Source organism: Echinops telfairi, unplaced genomic scaffold, assembly GCF_000313985.2.
Source record: "Echinops telfairi isolate 266 unplaced genomic scaffold, ASM31398v2 ScPeMD7_17;HRSCAF=63, whole genome shotgun sequence".
Lineage (NCBI taxonomy): Eukaryota > Metazoa > Chordata > Mammalia > Afrosoricida > Tenrecidae > Echinops > Echinops telfairi.
Window position 1 is genome coordinate 611,318 of NW_022103914.1, and position 19,301 is coordinate 630,618.

The 19,301-nt window shown below is 43.9% G+C and overlaps 1 protein-coding gene and 1 pseudogene across 2 annotated transcripts in view; both read right to left on the bottom strand.

The window, feature by feature from the left end:
* Positions 1-2,090: 2,090 nt before the first annotated feature.
* On the bottom strand, positions 2,091-2,743 carry LOC101641141 (annotated as a pseudogene).
* A 5,899-nt stretch (positions 2,744-8,642) lies between these two features.
* Positions 8,643-19,301, bottom strand: part of MIX23 (mitochondrial matrix import factor 23) — a 21,499-nt gene continuing 10,840 nt past the window's right edge. For both annotated transcript variants that reach the window (XM_004712228.4, XM_045287586.1), the window contains exons 3-5: positions 18,247-18,393; positions 11,788-11,847; positions 8,643-8,931 (exon numbers count right to left, since the gene is read on the bottom strand). In XM_004712228.4, the coding sequence (XP_004712285.1) occupies positions 8,881-8,931; positions 11,788-11,847; positions 18,247-18,393 (258 nt within the window). In that variant the 3' untranslated portion in view covers positions 8,643-8,880. The remainder of the gene's footprint in view (positions 8,932-11,787; positions 11,848-18,246; positions 18,394-19,301) is intronic.

Below are 19,301 nucleotides of genomic sequence, written 5' to 3' on the forward strand. Positions count from 1 at the left end.
TGCCTTTGCTCCCATTGCTGATCTGTTATGTTCCCTTCTTGGTTTACCCCACTTGGGGGCGGGGTGTCAGATCACTCCCCGCTGTGTGTTCCCAGTATTGTCCTCTGTCTCAGTATGCTCCAGCAATGCCCTTATCTTTTTTTTTTAATTGGGCACTCTTGTAGCTCTTATCACAATCCATACATCCATCCTTTGTGCCAAGCACATTTGTGCTTATGTTGCCATCATCACTTTTAAAACATTTTCTTTCTACTTGAACCCTTGATATCAGCTCCTCATTTCCCCCCCTCCCCCACTCTCCCTCCCTCATGAACCCTTGATAATTTATAAATTATTATTATTTTCATGCCTTACATCGACCACTGTCTCCCTTCACCCACTTTTCTGTTGTCCATCCCCCTGGGAAGGGGTTATATGTAACCGCTTTGTGATCAGTTCCCCCTCTCTCCCCACATCTTCCCCTTCCCCTCCTGGTATCGCTACTCTCATTATTGGTCCTGAGGGGGTTATCTGTCCTGCATTCCCTGTGTTTCCAGCTCTGATCTGGAGGTTTGGTAGTTCTTGACTCTGTTTTCCAACCCTGGTCCACTGAAATTAGTGCAGAAAGTCTACCTAGATATAGACATGCATCTCCAAGAAGAACCAGTCTTATCCACAGAGGGTTATCTAGCTTGCTGGAGAAAAAATGTGATAGGATCTCACCACAATGCCTTCCTTTTGAGAAGCAATGGGGATTATGGTTAGGGAGAAATTGAATGTGGGTGAAACAGTGGAGCAAGGAGGGCATTCTGCTCACCTTTAGGGTGGGGAACATTTGGCCTGTTAGACCTGGGAAATTATCAATACCAGCTAACATCACACCCCTCGCCAAAGAGAAGCAATTCTAGCCATCACAGTAGGGGTGGGTTAATTAAATGCAAGACCAATGATGAATGGTGTTATAAATATCCAAAGTGGCCCTCAACAACAACAACAAAAAAAGATTTCCCACCCCTGCAATTAAAGACAGGTCCTGATTGGGCTAGCTATTACTGTTAAATCTTTTCCTTTGTTTAAGGAAAAGAGATGGGTCCTCTCAGCTCACAGGTGAATCTTCAATTCTTCTTCTTTTTATGAAAAAATCATTTTACTTGGCGCTCTTAGAGCTCTTACGTGGTTATGTGTCGATCATTGCCATCGGTTCCCCCTTCCTCCCCTCTTCTCCCCACCTTCCCCCTACCCTTATTTTTTTTCCATTTAATTTTATTTTTCTTTTTGATCACTTTATTGGGGGCTCATACAACTCTTATCACAATCCATACATATATTCATTGTGTCAAGCACATTTGTACATTTGTTGCCATCGTCACCCCCTACCCTTCTGGTATCGCTACTCCCATTCCTGTTCCTGGATTCCATGTGTCGTGAGCTCTTATCTCTTATCTGTACCTGTGCACATGCTCCAGTCTAGCCCACAGTGAAAGGCAGGACTGGGGGCATGATAGTGGGGGGGTGGGGGTGGTGAGGAAGGCTTCACTTCTTCTGTAACCACTCTGGCTCTTACTTTATATTGAACCTGGTCTTCTCCAGCCTTTTCTAGCCGAATCTCTCTAGTTTATCCTCCCAAATGAGGCAATCATGCAAAATACTTTTAATGGTGGCTACTTAATAATAAGCACTCAGTAAATGAACTATTACTCTTATTATACTTTTGACTTATTGTACAAATAGTTGAACAGTGTGTCACTTATGGGGTGCATTCAGTTTTGTGCAACAGAATCCCAGCTATAGCAACTTAAGCAGCTCGGTGAACTCCTACTAGTACATCTTGAATGGATGGCTGAAAATCCTTGCCCTCGCATAATAACCTGTCCAGAGACAGGTAGGCCAGGTATGAAGGGCATCTCTACAATGTCCTCAGGAATCCAGTCCCCCTTCCTTTTGTACATGTGGCTGTTGTCTTCATGTTTATCAGCTAATAAGCGTTTAGTCCCCACAGTTGGGACTTCCAGCTTCTTTGATCACATCCCAGGTAAACGGACAAGGAGGCAATAAGAAGGAAGGGCGGTGTCTTTTCCAGGGAAATATACCAGTAAGTCTCTCAGATCTGCTTACAGCTGGAAGATAGCTGCTCCTCTTTGAGATGGCAGTGAAGAGGGACTGAAAGGCAAAAGCATTTTTTTAAAAAATAAATTCCACGGGTGAGATGGCTGAGGCTTCAGCTCAATTATCTCCAAATCATTGTTGTCCAGTCCCTGACCCTTGCGTGGTGATTTCTTGGTTGTTTTCTGGATCAGTGCCATTCTCTGTTTGTGAGCTTCTGTGGTGCACGCTTTCTTGTAGGGTCGGATTTCTTCAGAGCCAAATCCTGGGATCCACACGTTCCGCTGGCGCTCTAGATGCAGCTGGACATCTTTCGCCTCCAGGGGGCTGGACTTGCGATGCCTGGCAAGCTGGCAGGCTGCTGTCACCACACTCTCAATAAAATCGTCAGCAATCTGAGCAGCATCTCCTCTACAACTTCATCCAACTGCTCATTAGGATCCACTTCTCTTACTAAGTCCTGCCATTTCTTCTTCGCCAATACCTGATTGTTTCCAGGGCTGAGCCGCCCTCCAGCACCAGGAGTGCCCGGTATCTTTACCACCCTCGTGCCACGGAGCCTTGCGGAGGGGTGCTGGCTGGTTCCGGTTTGATGGACGAGAAATTTGGAGAGGTTGGTTAGGGCTGAGGGGTCAAACTGGTTCATAATCTGTCAAGCTTTGGACTTCAGCTCATAGAGCTTGTCAAGATCCTGCTTCTTTTTGGAGCTGTTAGGACCAAGGCCAATGAGAGGCAGCAGCATCTATCTCCCCATGATACGCGGAGAGTGCCTCAGTGAAACGTTCGCCTCAGCAGCCAGTCGACCCCGCGGCCCTCTTAATGTACAATTCCTCTTATATAAAGCTCTTTCCCACACGCCTATGAGTGTCTATGAATTTGCTTCTCTAGTCTATCCAGAACACCACAGCATGCAAATGCATAAATATATTACAGATAAATCATCTTACAGCAGTGAGCTTCAAGGGCTGGTGGATCAGCTGTCCCATTCCAATCAGACATTCACGGTAGCCTGTGTCCCTCCGTTTTCAGGTTGTCCTCACGGTTCACTGCGTTCAGCAGCCAGATGCTTCCTTCGCTTAGCCCTGATTAGCCTTTGGGGATTTCTTCCAAACATAATGGAATAAAATGAGATTTCTTTTAGAAAATTGCTGCTGTCAGGAGTGACCACTTTGGGACTATTTTCTTCTTTATAGTTCAACTCTATGTACTACACTGTTTCCCTGAAAGTAAGATATCCCCCGAAAATAAGACCTACTTACAGTTTTGTCTCTCACTGAAATATAAGGCATCCCCCGAATATAAGACCTCCCCAATAATAAGGCCCCCAAAGCTACCGTAATTCTGGGCTCTGGACCGTAGTGGCGGGCTCCGCAGCGCAGCTCACTGTTGGCTGCAGTGTACCCGGAGCAGACAGGAAGTGTGAGGTCTCTTTTAATAAAACAATAAACAATAAATGTGTACCATATTCTTCTTCGTGGAAAAATAAGACATCCCCTGAAAATAAGACCTAGCGCATCTTTGGGAGCAAAAATTAATATAAGGCACGGTCTTATTTTCGGGGAAATGGTATATAAAGCTTTATTTTTCTTGTTTTTAAAGATGAGTCAAATTAGCTACAAAGTTAACTGCACACATAAATCGTCAGTAACCAATGTTTGATTAGAGCACCTAACTGCAGGCAGAGCGTTAATTTTTCTTGATTTAATATGGGACCAGTGTTTGCAAGTTCTTCTTGTTCCATCTTAAGTCGGGTGCCACGTGAGCAGAGACTGCTACAGTAGCTTTAGATACATTGCTGCGCCCTTGCCCAAGCTCGTCTCGTTGAAGTACAACTTACAGAAGAGCATGACTTATTAGAAAACCTTTTCTTTTTTTAATTCCTCATCTTACAGATGTCATAGCATTCTATAATTCAAATTGTTCAAGCATCATAGTACAATTACTACTACAATCAGTTTCAAAACATTTTCTTTCTTCTTGAACTCTTTGATATCAGTTCCCCTTTATCCCCTCCCTCCTCTACCCTTTTCCCCAGGCACCCTTGTTGTTGTTACATATTATTATTAATATTCTATTCTATATTTTTTATAGAATATTACAGCTGTTATTCGCCCCCCCCAGTGAAGTTATACAATTATCATTGCTATCAGCTCCCCTTTCTCCCCACCCCCCATCCCCTGTCTTCTCATATCCTCAAGGAATCATTACTCCTGTTGCTGCATCTGTGCAGTCGTAGGTCTAACAATAGTCACTGTATTTGTTGTTGGGTGTTATCGTTTCTGACTCAGCGATCCCTTGTGGCAGAGAACTGTTGCACAGGGCTTTCTTGGCTCTAATCTTCAAGACAGCTGATTTCCACCTTTCTCCTCCGGTGAACAAGGCCTCACGATACTGTCCAGTCAGCAGAGTAGTCATCGGCAACCCACTTTCTATATCCACTCCTGGCACCCCATAAAGTTGTTGTTTTTTTTCCGGGGAGGGGGGCTGCATAAAACTTTATCACCTTTTAGCACACTATAAAATTTACTTAATTATTAACCCAGTCACTAAAAGTAAGGTGATTGGAGGCAGGTATTTTTATGTTTTGTTCTGTGGTGTAACAGTAGTTGATGCTTCTTGGCATGGCTGTTTTCTGTGCGGCTCAGACAGAGGCAAACTCTTCTCTGTACTTCTGTTCTTTTTGGCTAAATCTTATTATCCTTTCAGCAACGAAAGCAAACAGCAGCCAACTCAAGCTTTAAGGGCAACACACCATTCATCTCTCTATTTATGCCTTTAGATGCCATTCATCACCAACTAAAGATGCTAAACATACCAAATGCTGCAAGGGGCCAGGAGTCAACTCTGCCTCATGCGCGCAACAGAACAAAGTACTGCCCTACCCTGCGCTGTCCTCACAATAGCTTCTACATGCCTCCATTGTCGTAGCCACCGTGTCAATCCTTCATGTTGAGGGTCTTCTTTTTCCCTACCCCTCTACAAAGCATGGCCTTCCCCAGAAACAGTCCCTTCTGATAACAAGTCCACAGTATGTGAGAGGAGGTCTTGCTCATCGCTTCTAACATTCTCCTTGCGTTTCCCAGACATATTTGTTCCATTTCGTAAAAGCAGCCATTCTTCTGTCTTCCTTATCTCAGTGTCTAGCTTTCACATGCATCTGAGGCAATGAAAATACCAGGGCTTGGGTCAGGTACAACTTTGTCCTCAAGGTGATACCTTTCCTTTCTTAACGCGTTCAAGTTTGCAGACGTTTGCAGTGCAATTTGCTTTCTGACTGGTGCTTCTATGTGTGTTGATTGTGGATGGGAACAGGTTGTAAACATCCACGTTTTCTCCTTCATGACGTTGCTTATTCAGTTGTGAGGGCTCCCATTTCTTTAAGTTAAAGTGTCATCCATATTGAAGACTGTACTCTGATCTTCATCAGTAAGTGCTTGAAGTCCTCCTCTTCACCGTCAGGTAACAAGGTTGGCATCCGCATATGGCAAGTTGTTAATGACTCCTCTAATCCGGATGCAGCGTTCTTCATATAACCCAGTTGCTCAGATTATTTGCTCAGCACAGATTGAATATGATAAAGATACAACCTTGACACACACTTTTCCCAATCTTGAACCAGGTAATAACCCCTTGTACTGTTCCGATAACTGCCTTTTGGCCGATGCATAGGCTGCACGTGAGCAGTGAAATGACCCATGTATCACTTTGTCATACTGAGTTGACTAGCACACTACTGTGATGCTGGAAGTTAGGCCACAGGTATTTCACATGCCAGCAGGGCCACCCATGGTGGACGGGTTTCAGCAGCTTCCAGATTGAGACTGGGAAATGTATATTCACCTACACTAAGTCATGTGAGTTGGAATCAAGGACAACCAACATACTGAAAGTCACTCAACATTACAATAGATTTCATTCAGGGATGATTCAGGCATACTACTAACGTCATTATGGTACCCTAGTGGAATCGTGGTTAAGCATTAGTTCACCTCGAGGTCAGCAGTTAGAAACCACCAGCCAGCTCAAAGGGAGAAAGATGAGGGTTTCTACTCAGAGACCCACAGGGGCAGTTTTACCCTCTCCTATAGGTTTGCCCTGAGTCAGAAGTGACTCAATGGCAGTGAGTTTGGAATGACGCCGTGAGCCCTGGTGCCACAGTGGTTCTGCGTTGGGCTGAGACCCTCACGGTCTGAAATTAAAAAAAACCGCCATAGCTTTGAGGCAGAAAGACAAGGCTGTCTACTCCTGTTAGCAGTCTCAGAAACTCATGAGGCAGTTCTAGTCTGTCCTACAGGGTCACTAAGAGTTGGCATTGACTTTTTGGCAGTGAGTGATGCAACAGGTAAGCACTCAGTTATTTACTGAAAGGTTGGCTGTTTGAACCCAGCCAGCATCTCTGATGGGGCACAGAAAACCCTGACGCAGTTTTATTTTTGTCCATGGGATCACTGAAAATCGATTTGAGTCCTTAACAGCAACTAACATAACTGTATTAACTGGATGGTATTTTAGCAGAAGTGAACACAATCCTACACAGGCAGTTTTAAGAATCTGAATTCCTTCATCAGCATCTAAAAGTTTATTTTACTCTTGCATTCATCTTCAATCCACTCCTCCAAGTCATTAGTCAGGCACCTTTCTTGAAGGTCAGAAATGTTTTCCCCACTGCTTGCACTAGGACATTTTTCCTTTTGAGATTTTTTTTTAGATTAACTTATCAGCTTCACAGGTTTTACTAAGCAATACCCCCAACAACTAAATGCCTGGCCAAGAGTGCTCAACACTTTGTACTTTCATTGCATATTTCCAAGCACATGATCTAAGAGCAGCTATTAAGAAAGGGCTTCAAAAAGTTTGTGGATAAATGGAATTAAAAAATAATGGAATTCCCCACACTTTTTGAAGCCTCCTCAAACAGGTCATTACTGCCTGGTCTTGGCACAAGGGACTCCATTTTGAATCCGGTACCTTCTTGGTTCTCAGAACTCACCTCTCATGGGCCTCCCTCACATCAGCCTCCCCTCCCCTCGCTGAAAATCACCAGTTCTGAGAACCAGACATCCCCCCCGAGAAAGAATGTTCTTTGAAGATGTTTACTCCACCCGCCCCGTACCTATAGATAAGATTAACGTTCCTTGAAGATGTGTTTATTCCACCCGTCCCAGACCTATAGATAAGATTAATGAGCGCTTCCCTTTGAAGCCCCTGTGTGCAGCTGTGCCTGCCACCAGGGGATATAAAAACGCAGCCAGAAATTCCCCTCGCACAGCTTCACTGGCTCAATACCTGAGCTGCTGAACCCGCCCGCAAGCTTCTCAATAAAGCCTGCTTCTAAAACTTTACCAATTGGATCTTTAATTCCGTTTCGCGCCCCAAAACCCTTACAGTTACCTGGTTGGTTCATCTGTGCTAGAGCCAGGTGGCTTGTATTTAGACATGTCAAATGCTAAAACGGCCCTTTTTGCACATCCTAGTCTCTTAGAAGGTGCATTGATGGTGCAGTGGTTGTGTTCCACTGCAAACCAGGTCAGCTGTTCAAACCCACCACACTCCTTTGGAGAAAACTGTGGCCATCTGCTTCTGGAGAGTGCAGCCTTGGAAACGCTGAGGCAGTTCAACTTTGCTTTAAAGGGTCGGTAGGAATTAAGAGTTCACATAACGACAACAGGCTTTATTTTTAATTGAGACAGCACACCAGCAATTATGTTGCACTGCATAGATTTTGCAGATATAATTAATGTTACTAATTAGTTGACTTTGGCTAATCACAAGGGGAATTAAACTAAACTAATCCCTTTAGAACTGCCCTTTAAAAATTTTGTCTGGCTTATAGAAGTAAAGGGAGTCAAAAAATGCCAAACGTTAAGGATTTAATGCACCGTAACTAGCCTGAAGCTAAAGGAGCATATGTCAAGGAATGTGGGGCGGCCTAGGAACTGAGAACAGCCGACAGCCAGCAAGAAAACAGACCTCAGTCCTATGATCAAAGGATCTGAACTCTGCCAAGCTGAATGTATTTGAAAGTAGAATCCGCCCCCAAAGACACCAGTTGAAATAGCCTGGATTTCTAATCTGTAGAACTGTGATATAAGAAGCAGGTGTGGTTTTAAATGTCTCCATTTGTGGGAGCTTGTTAAATAGCAACCAAAGCTAGTATAATCATCATGTAGTAATGCTTTATTTGCAGGTTTTTACTGACCCCTGTAGGTTCTCCATGCCTTTCCCATTTCTAAATTTAACCGCTTTCTTTTCATTGTCTATTGCAATTTTGTCCAGAAAGATTCCACGCCAAATTAGTTTTTATATTTGAAAATAAGAGTAAACTAAAATACTAAGAAATCTTTGGATAGTAACCACCTTGTAACACAGCCCTTTTCTTTAGGAACAGTAAATCCACATGGAAAACTAAAGAAATACACTCAGCTGTGACTACAAAAAGGTTTGTGCTCATGCAGATAAATTTGTAAAAATCAAAAAGGCATACTACAAATAATAAAGTTGTGTTTGAATTCTCTAATGAGAACTCTGTCTCAACTTAGAAAACAAACCTGCACACCACATCAGAAAATTATTTTAATAGTTACAAAACATTTTTTACACAATCAGTATAAAATAGTAATTGATATCTCCGTAATTATCAGGATTATTCATGTTTGAGGTCTTGGCTAAGTGGGTCTGATATCAACAAAAGGTCTTGGACTGTTGGCTCAGAAATCACTCTAGGAAGCCCACCCTGTTGATGTCTGCCGTGCTTAGCTCTTGTGAGATGGCCCGGTCCTTTAAACACAGCATCTTTCTCTACTCGTTCTTTGGAGGCTTGAAGTGAATTCGGCAGCGTTCATTAAACACCTAATGCATTAAAACAGAAACAGAAGTCATGGACTCATCCTGTGTAAGGCAGGCCTGCACCTACATTAAACTTGGCATGGTTCAGGAGAACATGGCCATTTTGGTTAGGAAACCACCTCACGGGTTCCCTCATCGGCTCAAACGAGTTCACCAGTTGCTAAGTGTTATACTGGAGGTACAGTGGTTATGTACGGGGTCAGCACTTCGAAACCACCAGCCGCTCTTGTAGAGTCACAGCCTGGGAACCCCCAGGGCAGCCTCTCCCCTGTCCTATAGGGCTACGATGAGTCGGAATCAACTTGATGGCACAGAGTTTGGGTTTTTAAACTGCTTTTTAAACTCACTGCCATGAGTTAACTCCATTGGTTACTCACAGTAACCCAAAATAGGGATTCCGTGGTTGTGAATTTCTACAGCAGACAGCCTCAGCTTTCTCCTGAGAAGCAGCTGTGAGTTGGAACCACTGACCTTGGAGTTAGCAGTCTAAACGATTACCTGACAGTATGAAGACCTTGCTTGATATCCATTTGTAAGACAAAACTTTTAATTACTCAAGGAAAATTCATTAAGAGCCAGTTTACTCAGTCACTAGCAAACATTCCAATCCCATATTCTGAAGATAATTTGATTTTTTTTAAATCTAAAGTAAAATTTTGGTAAAACTGTTCTCACTTTTACAATACATTTATTTAGCTATTTGCTGTGCTTTTGAAAATGTGCAGCAGATCTTTTTCACAAGGGCAGAGTCGTGGGCATTCATTTAATGTTGCTGCTCTCTTTACCGTGCCTCCTAAAAAGCCACACCAGACACGTCACAGATGCTAAAGGACACTGCAGCTAAGCGCGTGTCAGCAGGGGACTAAGACGCTCTGCCACAGCCAGTCAGTCTCACAGTGCTGCCTTAAAAACAATTACGAGGGCGCTTCACATTCGGACTTGAAAATATGTTTAAGATCTATTAAAAGGAAAAACAAAGTATATGTGGCTTATTTCCATTTGTGTAAGAAATAAATACATATTTATTCTAAAAGTACAAACACCTGAAGGAATATATCATCCTTTCAGAGGGAAGGAAAAGTAACTGGTTTGAGGGGCAGAATTTTATGATATATCCTTTAATATTTAAAAAACAAAAAGGAGCCACATAACTAAACATTTAAGTGTGCAATTAAAACTTCTCCAAGTCTACAAAAATTTCTTCCCAGAATGCCCTTCATATTTCATGGGCCCTGGGCACTATGGGATAGGCACCAGGCTGCAAGTTGCAAGGTCTGTAACTTGAGCCCAGCAGGCACTCCATAGGAGAAAGAAGAGGCTACCAGCTCCCAGACAGACTCAGAAATCCCACACAGGGTAGCTGTGGGTCCGAATCTACTCAATGGCACTGGGTTTGGGTTTCCATTATTTCAACGAATAAATCCTTTTCCTTTTAGGCTGTTGTGGATGATCCGAAAATAAGGAAACATCTACCCAGGAATGTCTAATGTCTGTTCACGTTCTTAAGTTAGGTGGTAATAAGTGAAGGTTCATTTTCTTAACACATTAGACATTTATCAATCACAAAGAAATTCTGGGCTCCTCCGGGCCCTTTCCTTTGCTACTCCTTCACGCTAGTCCTGACCCTGACGTCTCGATGTAGCTCCCTCTGCTCAGTCCAGGAGACTGATATATGTGTCTTGGATGAGTCCCTCCAAATTATTTTCCTAAAGGATTTCTTCTTTACTTTGCTGGCCTATTTATTTCTTTTTAAAAAACAAGCAGAAGATTCACTTTCTGTGGGATAGGTATAAAATATTTTCTTCTAAAAGTAACAGCATATCCAAAAAGACTCCACTCCTGCTACCACAATACATTCTGCATGTACACAAACTAGGCTTTTCAAGCTAGAAAACGGCACCTGCAGCCCTTCTTGACCCCATCCCAACAGCAAACATTCTCTCTAAAGAAAATACAAAACTAATACTCTCAGAATCTTTCATCAAGTACCAAACACCTAATCGTGCTAGCAGAAAAGGGCAGGACTGGGTTATCTTGGCAAAAGAGGACTCAGTAAAGAACCATAAAAAAGCAAAGAATAATCTGTGTTTTGCAATTTGTTCATGCCAAGCAAGTTAGTATATTCTAGTTTTAAGTTCAGTTAATCTCTTTTATTATTTCAATAGATAAAAACAGACTTTTCAGTTTATCCCTTTCTGAGTTCATAGACTGTCTTTTGAAAATCTCTGAATTTTCAGAGGTGTATATGAATATACTTTCCCAGAAAAGTAACATTAAAAATTTGTGATTCCCGTTAGTGTAAAGTCCTGGATCTATTCCTTCAACCTGTTTCCTAATCAGAATTATGCAAGTGGGAATAAGGAGTGTGTGAACCTGCTAATAGTAAAACCTCTATCATCAGGTACAAGCACAGCTATGTATAATAAAAACTGTTCATGACCAAGTTATGTTAGAAGATAAGCAACTGTGAAAGAGTAATTGATATACAAATTTATGGAAAGTGACTGGGCTCAGAAAGGCTGATTTTAACCAATAACCCCCTGGAAGGCTCTCATTTAACTGGACTACAAGCTGGAATTATCAAGCATGCCCATCATTAGCTTGGGAAATCATGTGGAATGTGCCCCCACTCTATTATCAGGACAGGTGATACAATGCTGCATTTGACTGCAAAGCTAATTTCTAAAACAGAACTTTTTAGATGAGCATCTTTAGATAAAATAAGCCCACATATGCTCGGAACCACATGATCTGTATTCTTTAGCGCATCCGGGCACGCACTGCTCCTGCTCCTGGGGCGTCCCCTTGCTAGGTCCTAGTTCAGTTGCTAGCTTTCTCCAAACCCAGCATTGGCTGTACCTTCCAGCTCCTGTCATTTACTACTTCTTCAACATTCAGCTCTGACTGCATCCATTTCAACTGCAAGGAAGGAAAAAGAGGGATATTATGAAAATGTAGATTAATAGAGCGAAAACCAAGCCCCATCGTTTCCTAACAAAGCCAGCTGCTGTTTCTGCCTTTTTGTCTGGTACGGACATTGCCCTGCTGTATTTTAGAACCCTTTTTGACACACTTGCTCACTCCACAGCCAATCAATTGTTAAAGCTTATAGAGTAGTGGGTCTCAAACTGTTGTGATATATTATAATCCCCTGGAAAAGTAAACACAGACCCACTACCATAGGTGGACTCCACCTTACAGCAACCCTCCAGGGCAGAGAGGAACTGATGCTTTGGGTATCCGAGACTGTAAATCTTTCCAGAGTAGACAGCTTTAGCTTTCTTTCTTGGAGTGGCTAGTGGATTTGAACCATTAACCTTGAGGTTAGCAGGTCAATGCTTAACCCACCAAGCCACCAAGACATTCTTAATCACTTAGAGAGCTTTAAAAACAAATAAACCACCCAATACCCAGATAGACCAAAGTAGAAAGAATACAAATGGTCAATAAAGTAGACTCACAGTGACCCTAAAGCCCAGGGCAGAACTACCCCTGTGAGTTATGGAAACTATAACTCTTTATAGGAATAGAAAGCCCTCTTTCTTCAGCAGAGCAACTGGTGGTTTCAAACCGCAAACCTTGCAGCTAGCAGTCCAACATGTAACCGGGACTCCTAAAGGGTCAATATGCGTGTAAAAAAATATATGCAATCTTATGAATGTAGGACAGAATAAAAATTAAGCCATACTATGAAAGTTTAAAGCATAACACAGTCTGACAAAACCTAGTATTATGACAACACCTAGTGGGAAAAGATATTCACAGACATTCTTGGTAGGAGTATATATATTGTCACAACTTGAATGGAGGATCATTTTATGATGACTTAATCACGCAAGTAAATTCATGCCTTTGGGCCCAACAACTCCAGTTCCAGGAATTTACCCTATACCTACAGATCTCCAAAAACAGCACAGAGGAATTGGGAAAAAAAGCAAAGAGGTGGCAACCTGGTAAGAAAACCGAAGGGAAATGGGTGGAAAGGAGAGAGAAGAGACAAGCCCCTGGGGTGAAGACGAGCATTTACCACGCCTTGACCATCCTGCCAGAAGTCGAAGTCTTTCTAACCTAATAACCGCCAACTCAGTTACTCCAGCAGAAAAATAACCCGTTTTAACACTGGGCCCAGCTCCAAAAAAATAAATCTACCACCAATGAGCCACTTTTGACTCATAGCGACCCTGTAAGGCAGGGTAGAACTGCCCCTGTGAGTTTCCAAGACTGTAGCTCCTTATGGGAGTAAAGTCCTTCTGGTCTCCCATGGAGCAACTGGTGGTTTCGAACTATTCACCTTGTGGCTAGCAACCCAATGTGTGACCACTCTGCTAACAAGACTCCTTGAGGCCCAGCTGGTAGGTCTATAATGCAAGGGGACTTCAAAAATAAATGGAAAAACTCCAGTCTTTTCATTTCTGTTTTCCATGACCTTTTTGAAGACCCCTTGTACAACTAGTCACACACCTGGTCACAAAGGGCTTGAAAGAAAAGAAGCGGCCTAGCTCCAGGAAGAGAACTTGAAAATATACAGTAAAACCAGAAGACTTGGGAACAAAATGCCAGAGAGCCAGTTATGACCCGGTCAACGACGAATTTGGGACCCAGGTCAAAGAGCTCACCTGCCTAATGAGGAGCGCAGCTCAGGCAAGAAGGCTGAGAAATGTGCATGCAACACTAGGAGGAAGAATGAAACTCGGCACTCATCTGCTGAGTCTTCCTCAAGCCTCTTCACAGACTAGACCTGGTGTCAGGGAGTACGCTGCCACCTGGTGCTGTGCCCGAAGTACTGAGAGCCCACCTGCTTACTCTACAGCAACCCCAGTGTGATTGTAATCAGCTATCTATACGTAGAGCCAAATATCATTAAGGCGCCACAACTGTCACCGCCTGGACTGACTGCCAGCAAAGTAATGTCAGCAAAGAAGAGCGTGTGACAAGCCCTAAGACAGTCTTCATAACTGCCCCCAAATAGTTTAAAAGCTGTCATGTATTTAAAAAAAAGTTTAGACTTGTCCTATATAGCTCCAGAGAAGATTAAGGAGCAAGAAACGCATAGTAAATGCATATTGTCTATGGCCACACCAGCTGAACACGCCAGATCTTGTCTGATCTCGGAAGATAAGCAGGGCCAGCCTTGGATGGGAACCCGCCTGGGAATAGCAGGCGCTGCAGGATTTCATGTAGGAGCCCTAGTGGTGCTGTCAGGAAGTGCTGGACTGCTAACCACAAGTTCAGTGGTTCAGTCGTACCTGGAGAGAAGGATGAAGCTAACTGCTCCCACGAAGATTCAGTCTCTGCCCAGACTACCCTTGCAGGATCTCTTCTGATCTAAGAAGCTATGCAGGATTGGCCTGGTTAATACTTGACAGAGAGACCGCCTGGAATATCTGGTGCTATTGGTTTTTGGAGCCCTCATGGTATAGTGTATTACACAGGGGACTGCTAACCTCAGGTCGGTGGTTCAAACCCAGCACCTACCAAATGGTTCACAGAAGAAAAATGACACTTTCTGTTCCTGTGATAAAAGGAGTTCTGGGGGCGCTATTGGAATGCTAACTGCAAGATCAGTGGTTCAAACCCACCAGTCAAGCCCCAGGAGACAGAAGAGGCTTTCTGCTCCTGTGAAGATTTACAGCCTCAGAGTCAGAGTCAACTCTACGGCAGTGAATTTTCGCAATTTAGAACAGGATATCTGAACAATTTCAACGGTCCAAGAATGCACTGCCACACACACACACAAAAAGAGTTCCCCTAGCCCCTTAAGCAGTGCCTAGACAGAAAACAAAGGTGGAGAGAGGTCAGGCATACTGTACAGGGGTATGCATGCAGCAGATATGAGCTTCGAGACCTTTAGAAAGAAAGGAACTGCTAGTTGTACAAACCAACACAGAAGCTCTTACATACATCATACCAGTTTTTCCTAACCCCCCAAAATCTAAAACTATAACAACTCCACTGCTGTCGCATAAATTCTTACTCTGTGACTGAGATGTAGTCAATTAATATGGCCCTTCCAGCCATTATCACTGATTTGCTGTGTTATATAAATGCCAGTATTAAATAATCCATTTTGGAGGGAGTTCTCTGCTAACGGGCAGGATTATGATGGGATGTATTCTTAGTCTCCATCTAAGTAACAGGATGTGACCCAGTGACCACCTATGGTTTCCTTGGGGAGCAGTCTGCTGAAAGACAAACAGCACAGCTCCATTAAGCCATTCTTTGGGTACAGGAGCCATCTCAGAAGCAGGAACAGAGAAAGCCCATCAGACCAGGACCATCAGAAGAGCCCGCAGGGAACACATCTGAAACCCCTGTCTAAAGCGGCAGAGGCAAGACCAGGGGCACCAGAGGGTGCAGCATGGAGACCACAGGGCAGAGCAACAGAGCCAGGCCAGGTAGAGGCTGAGGTAGAGACCAAAGGAGAAAGCAAGAGGAGAGTGCCGAGACTATGAGAGTGAGAGGCAGGCTTCTTGGTCCATGGAGGCAGAGGCCAAGTGCACACATACCAGAGAGTGAGTCTTGCCTGGGGTCCAGTGACTCTATCCTTACTATTTACTGATCCTGACTTGTGGCATCCTGTTAACTTCTCTAATAAGCCAAAATCACTGCCATTGAGTCCACTCTGACTCACAGTGAACCTACAGGACAGGATAGAACTGGCCCTGTGAGTTTCTGAGACGGTAAGTCTTTACGGGTACAAAGCCCTACTTTTCTCCCATGGCCTGACTGGTGATTTCAAAATGCTGACTGTGTAATCATTCTAATTACTGTCTATGAGTTCTATGCGGCCGTGGGGAGGAATGAACAGTGTCAGAACAGGGTGGAAGAAGGATAGAGGGTGGAAGCATGGCAATAGGGAAGCCAGAGGTCAGATATGGAGTCCCGGCTATTTCCACAGGACAGCGAACTGCCCCATGAGGCTTCCCAGACTGCTGCATCTGTCTGCCATGGGGCAGCTGGTGGGTTTGAACTGCCAACCTTTCAATTCCAAGTCAAGTGTCAAATCACTGAGCAACCAGGGCTCCAAAAACAAAACCTAAGCAGTCACCGATTCCATTTTACAGCTGGAAAATCAGGAGCTTCAGGGCAATTCTTTCAAAGCTATCAAATGGTGAGCGGGATTTATTTCCTCAGAGCTGCCTGCCTTTATAATCCACCGCCTACTATAGAACACTGAGAGTACTGAGCCAACGTCTAATGCAGTTTCACCAGTGCCAACAAACTCCCCACTAAGACGGCGGTTCTGAGGCCTTTGCATCTTCAACAAGTCCCCATCTTCTCAAACCCACCAAAAAGCCACAGCAAGGAAGGCGCGCTCTCTGAGTTGTAGACACTGAGGAACAAAACAAGTGATTTTTAGACTGACATCTCTGTAAACAAAGAAGTTCGCTAACGTCGTCAGAATTTGATGATCAGTCGCATGTTACATCAAGATGCTGACTGACTGCAGAGAGGAAGAGACAGGTTAAAGCTCCAGTTCTACCACATACGAGCTCGGGACTTCCTGATGTTGGTACAGAGCCTGTGTCCCCATATACAAGATGCAGAGGTAGACTGAAACATCCTTTCAAACTATCTCTGATTCCTTAATTTTAACTTAAAAAAAACAACAAAACAAGCACATATTTCCCTCTTGGCTTACACACTACTCTGGGGTTGCCTTCCAGCGCAATACAAAATCAGGATGGAAAGCTTTAAAGGACTGGGTCTTCAGATAACACACCCACTGGGTTCTAAAACTCCTCCTTGCTGTGGCTACTTGGTGAGTGATTCTCCCTAGGCAGAAGATGTGTGTGACACAATCACGCCCCCAAACCCGGGCATTCAGATTGCTGACCTTTGTTCTCCACTGTGTTTGACTCATTTCTGTTTGACATCAACTTGCAAAGAGTGATTTTTTTTATCAGTTCAACAGCTCAGCCCTGAATTTCCCTTGTCAACACATTCAAGAATTAAAAACAAAGTTTAATTCTGCTTCTGAATGAAAAATAAGCGAGACAGCCAGCGAGACAAGAGGAAGCGGCATCCTGGGGCAGTGAAGCAATGGGAGGCTGAGAGAGGGCAGCAGTCTGCAAGCAGCCACGGGGACAGCGGTTCTCAAAGGCTTGAGGGAGACACCAATGAGGAGGTCCCCTAAAGCTTGGGCTTTCAGCAACTGGCTACATCTGCTAAGCAAAGAGAGGAGCCCTGGTGGAGTAATAGTTACACGTTGGGCTGCAATCTGCACGGTTGGCAGTGCCACCAGCAGCTCCGTGGGAGCAAGCCTGAGTGTTCTACTCCCATAAACATCACTGTCTCAGAAACCCACAGGGTGTCACTCTGAGTCAGCACCGACTCGATGACGCTGAGTCTGGTTTTTCGGTTTACGAAGCAAAGAGCAAAGTTCGTGACTGGGCTACATGCCACACTGGGTGCTCGGTCCCTCGGACACACAAGGACCCCTTAAAATACAGACACGATTTTGATAATTGTACAATGATCAATGAAGAAAAAGCCCCAGTTTTTAAGAGGTAACCAAGTATTGAGAGGCAAAGGAATAACTAATATGTGTCCAACACACTCTCAAGAAATGATTCAGGGAAAAAGCATGTCTGTGGAAAGAAAAGGAGAGAGAAAACATGAATGAATTATAAAGCTGGTGGACAAACTAAACAGCAGCTGAATACAGGGAAAATCAGCTTTCCTTTCAGTTCAAAATGATATCAGACTCGTACATTTTGATATACTATCAACGGGATTGCTAAGCATCCCCTCAAAGAAAATCTGCAATGCAGGCCACGTAACGAAAGACACCTGCAGGGTAGCTGCTTGGCATGTCACACACCACAGCTGCAGAGACAGCTCTGCTGCATTTACGACCTCCGAGGTGCACAGCAACATCATAGCTACATCACACCTAATGATGACGCTGCAGGAATGGGAGGGTAAAATGGACAGCAACGGGTGTCCAAAAGGAACCCAAAAGACCCATAGTGACCTTCACACAGGAGGCCGGTGGGCCCTCCCTGCTGGCATAGCGGGCTATGCACTAAGTCAGCTGCTCAAGACCACCCGGCGACCCCGGAGAAAGACGGGCTTTCTGCTCCCATAAAGGGCTAGTCTCGGCAGTTCTATTCTGTCCTCTAGGAAGCAACCACATGGAAATGAGGTAGAGTTTATCGCATCAGATTTCAAATACAGCCACTAGAGGTAAAACATACACATTTTAAACTAATGACCATATCTGACTCTAAAGTTTTCATGTTAAAAATTGTCTTTATTTTGCTGCCTAAACTTAGAAAAACTTTGCTTCAGAAATGAAAATTCTATTCAACTTACCTTTGTCTGTTCTTTTCTAAGTTGCTTTAATAACGTTAAATCGTCCAAATTCTTTTCTCTCTCTTCTCGGAGGTTTGTTACGACTGCCGAGGTCTGAGCTATACAGTTTTTTATGACTCGGTCTCTACTGGAATGAGCGGCCATCAACTACAACAAACACACAAGGGAATGAAAAGGAAATAAAATCACATCAATGTTGTGCATTTTAGTATATTTTGAGCACCTATAGACTTAAACAAAGTTCATAAATTGAATCTACGGAAGAAAAGATTATGCTCAGTCCGCTAACCACTTAAAATCAGACGCGGGCCAAGCACATGGCGGTGCACACTAGGAAGTTAGGCTGTCTTCATCGTCAGTGTACTTCCACGGAGTGCCGGCCACGCTCATGCCAGTCCCTCAGTCTGGCTCTTCATTTCTGTCACGTTCATCCTGCATCCCTTTCCTTCTCCATCGCTCCACCCACTTTCCCATGCCCCACTGCACCCTCACCATGGGCTGGGCCGTTCCACAGCATTATTCTTCCTCTCCTTTTGTCCCTTCAAATCTTTTCAGTCTCATACTGTCAGCAAATGAAATACTGCATTCAGTGATGACGACCTTTTGATTGTAGTAAGACAAAGAATGCTACATTTGCCTCTCTAAATTGCAAAATCCTACACTTTATCTATTACAATACTCATATAGATGTCCTTCACAAGGCTAAGAAAAAGTTACATAAACAGCACAGATTTGGTTTCTGTGTGTACTGGGGGACAGTCAGGATATCTGCTAGAACAACTGTAATAAGCTCACAGTAAGGCTCTAACACCACAGTTCTACTTGTTACCTTGAGGCACACCAAGCAAGGATGTTCACATTTGAAAGACACACCGGAGAAAGTTTATTGTGCCAGCCTGGCCGATATACACAAGTAGGATTAACTGAAGGGCAGAGAGATAAATGGCTCGGTGAGCCTCGTCTTTCTTGTCTCTCGCTCTTTGATCATCGGACCAGTGTGCGGCTGCCTTGCTTGTTCTGTGCCTCAATTTAAAGGCTACACTACCTGTGGGACG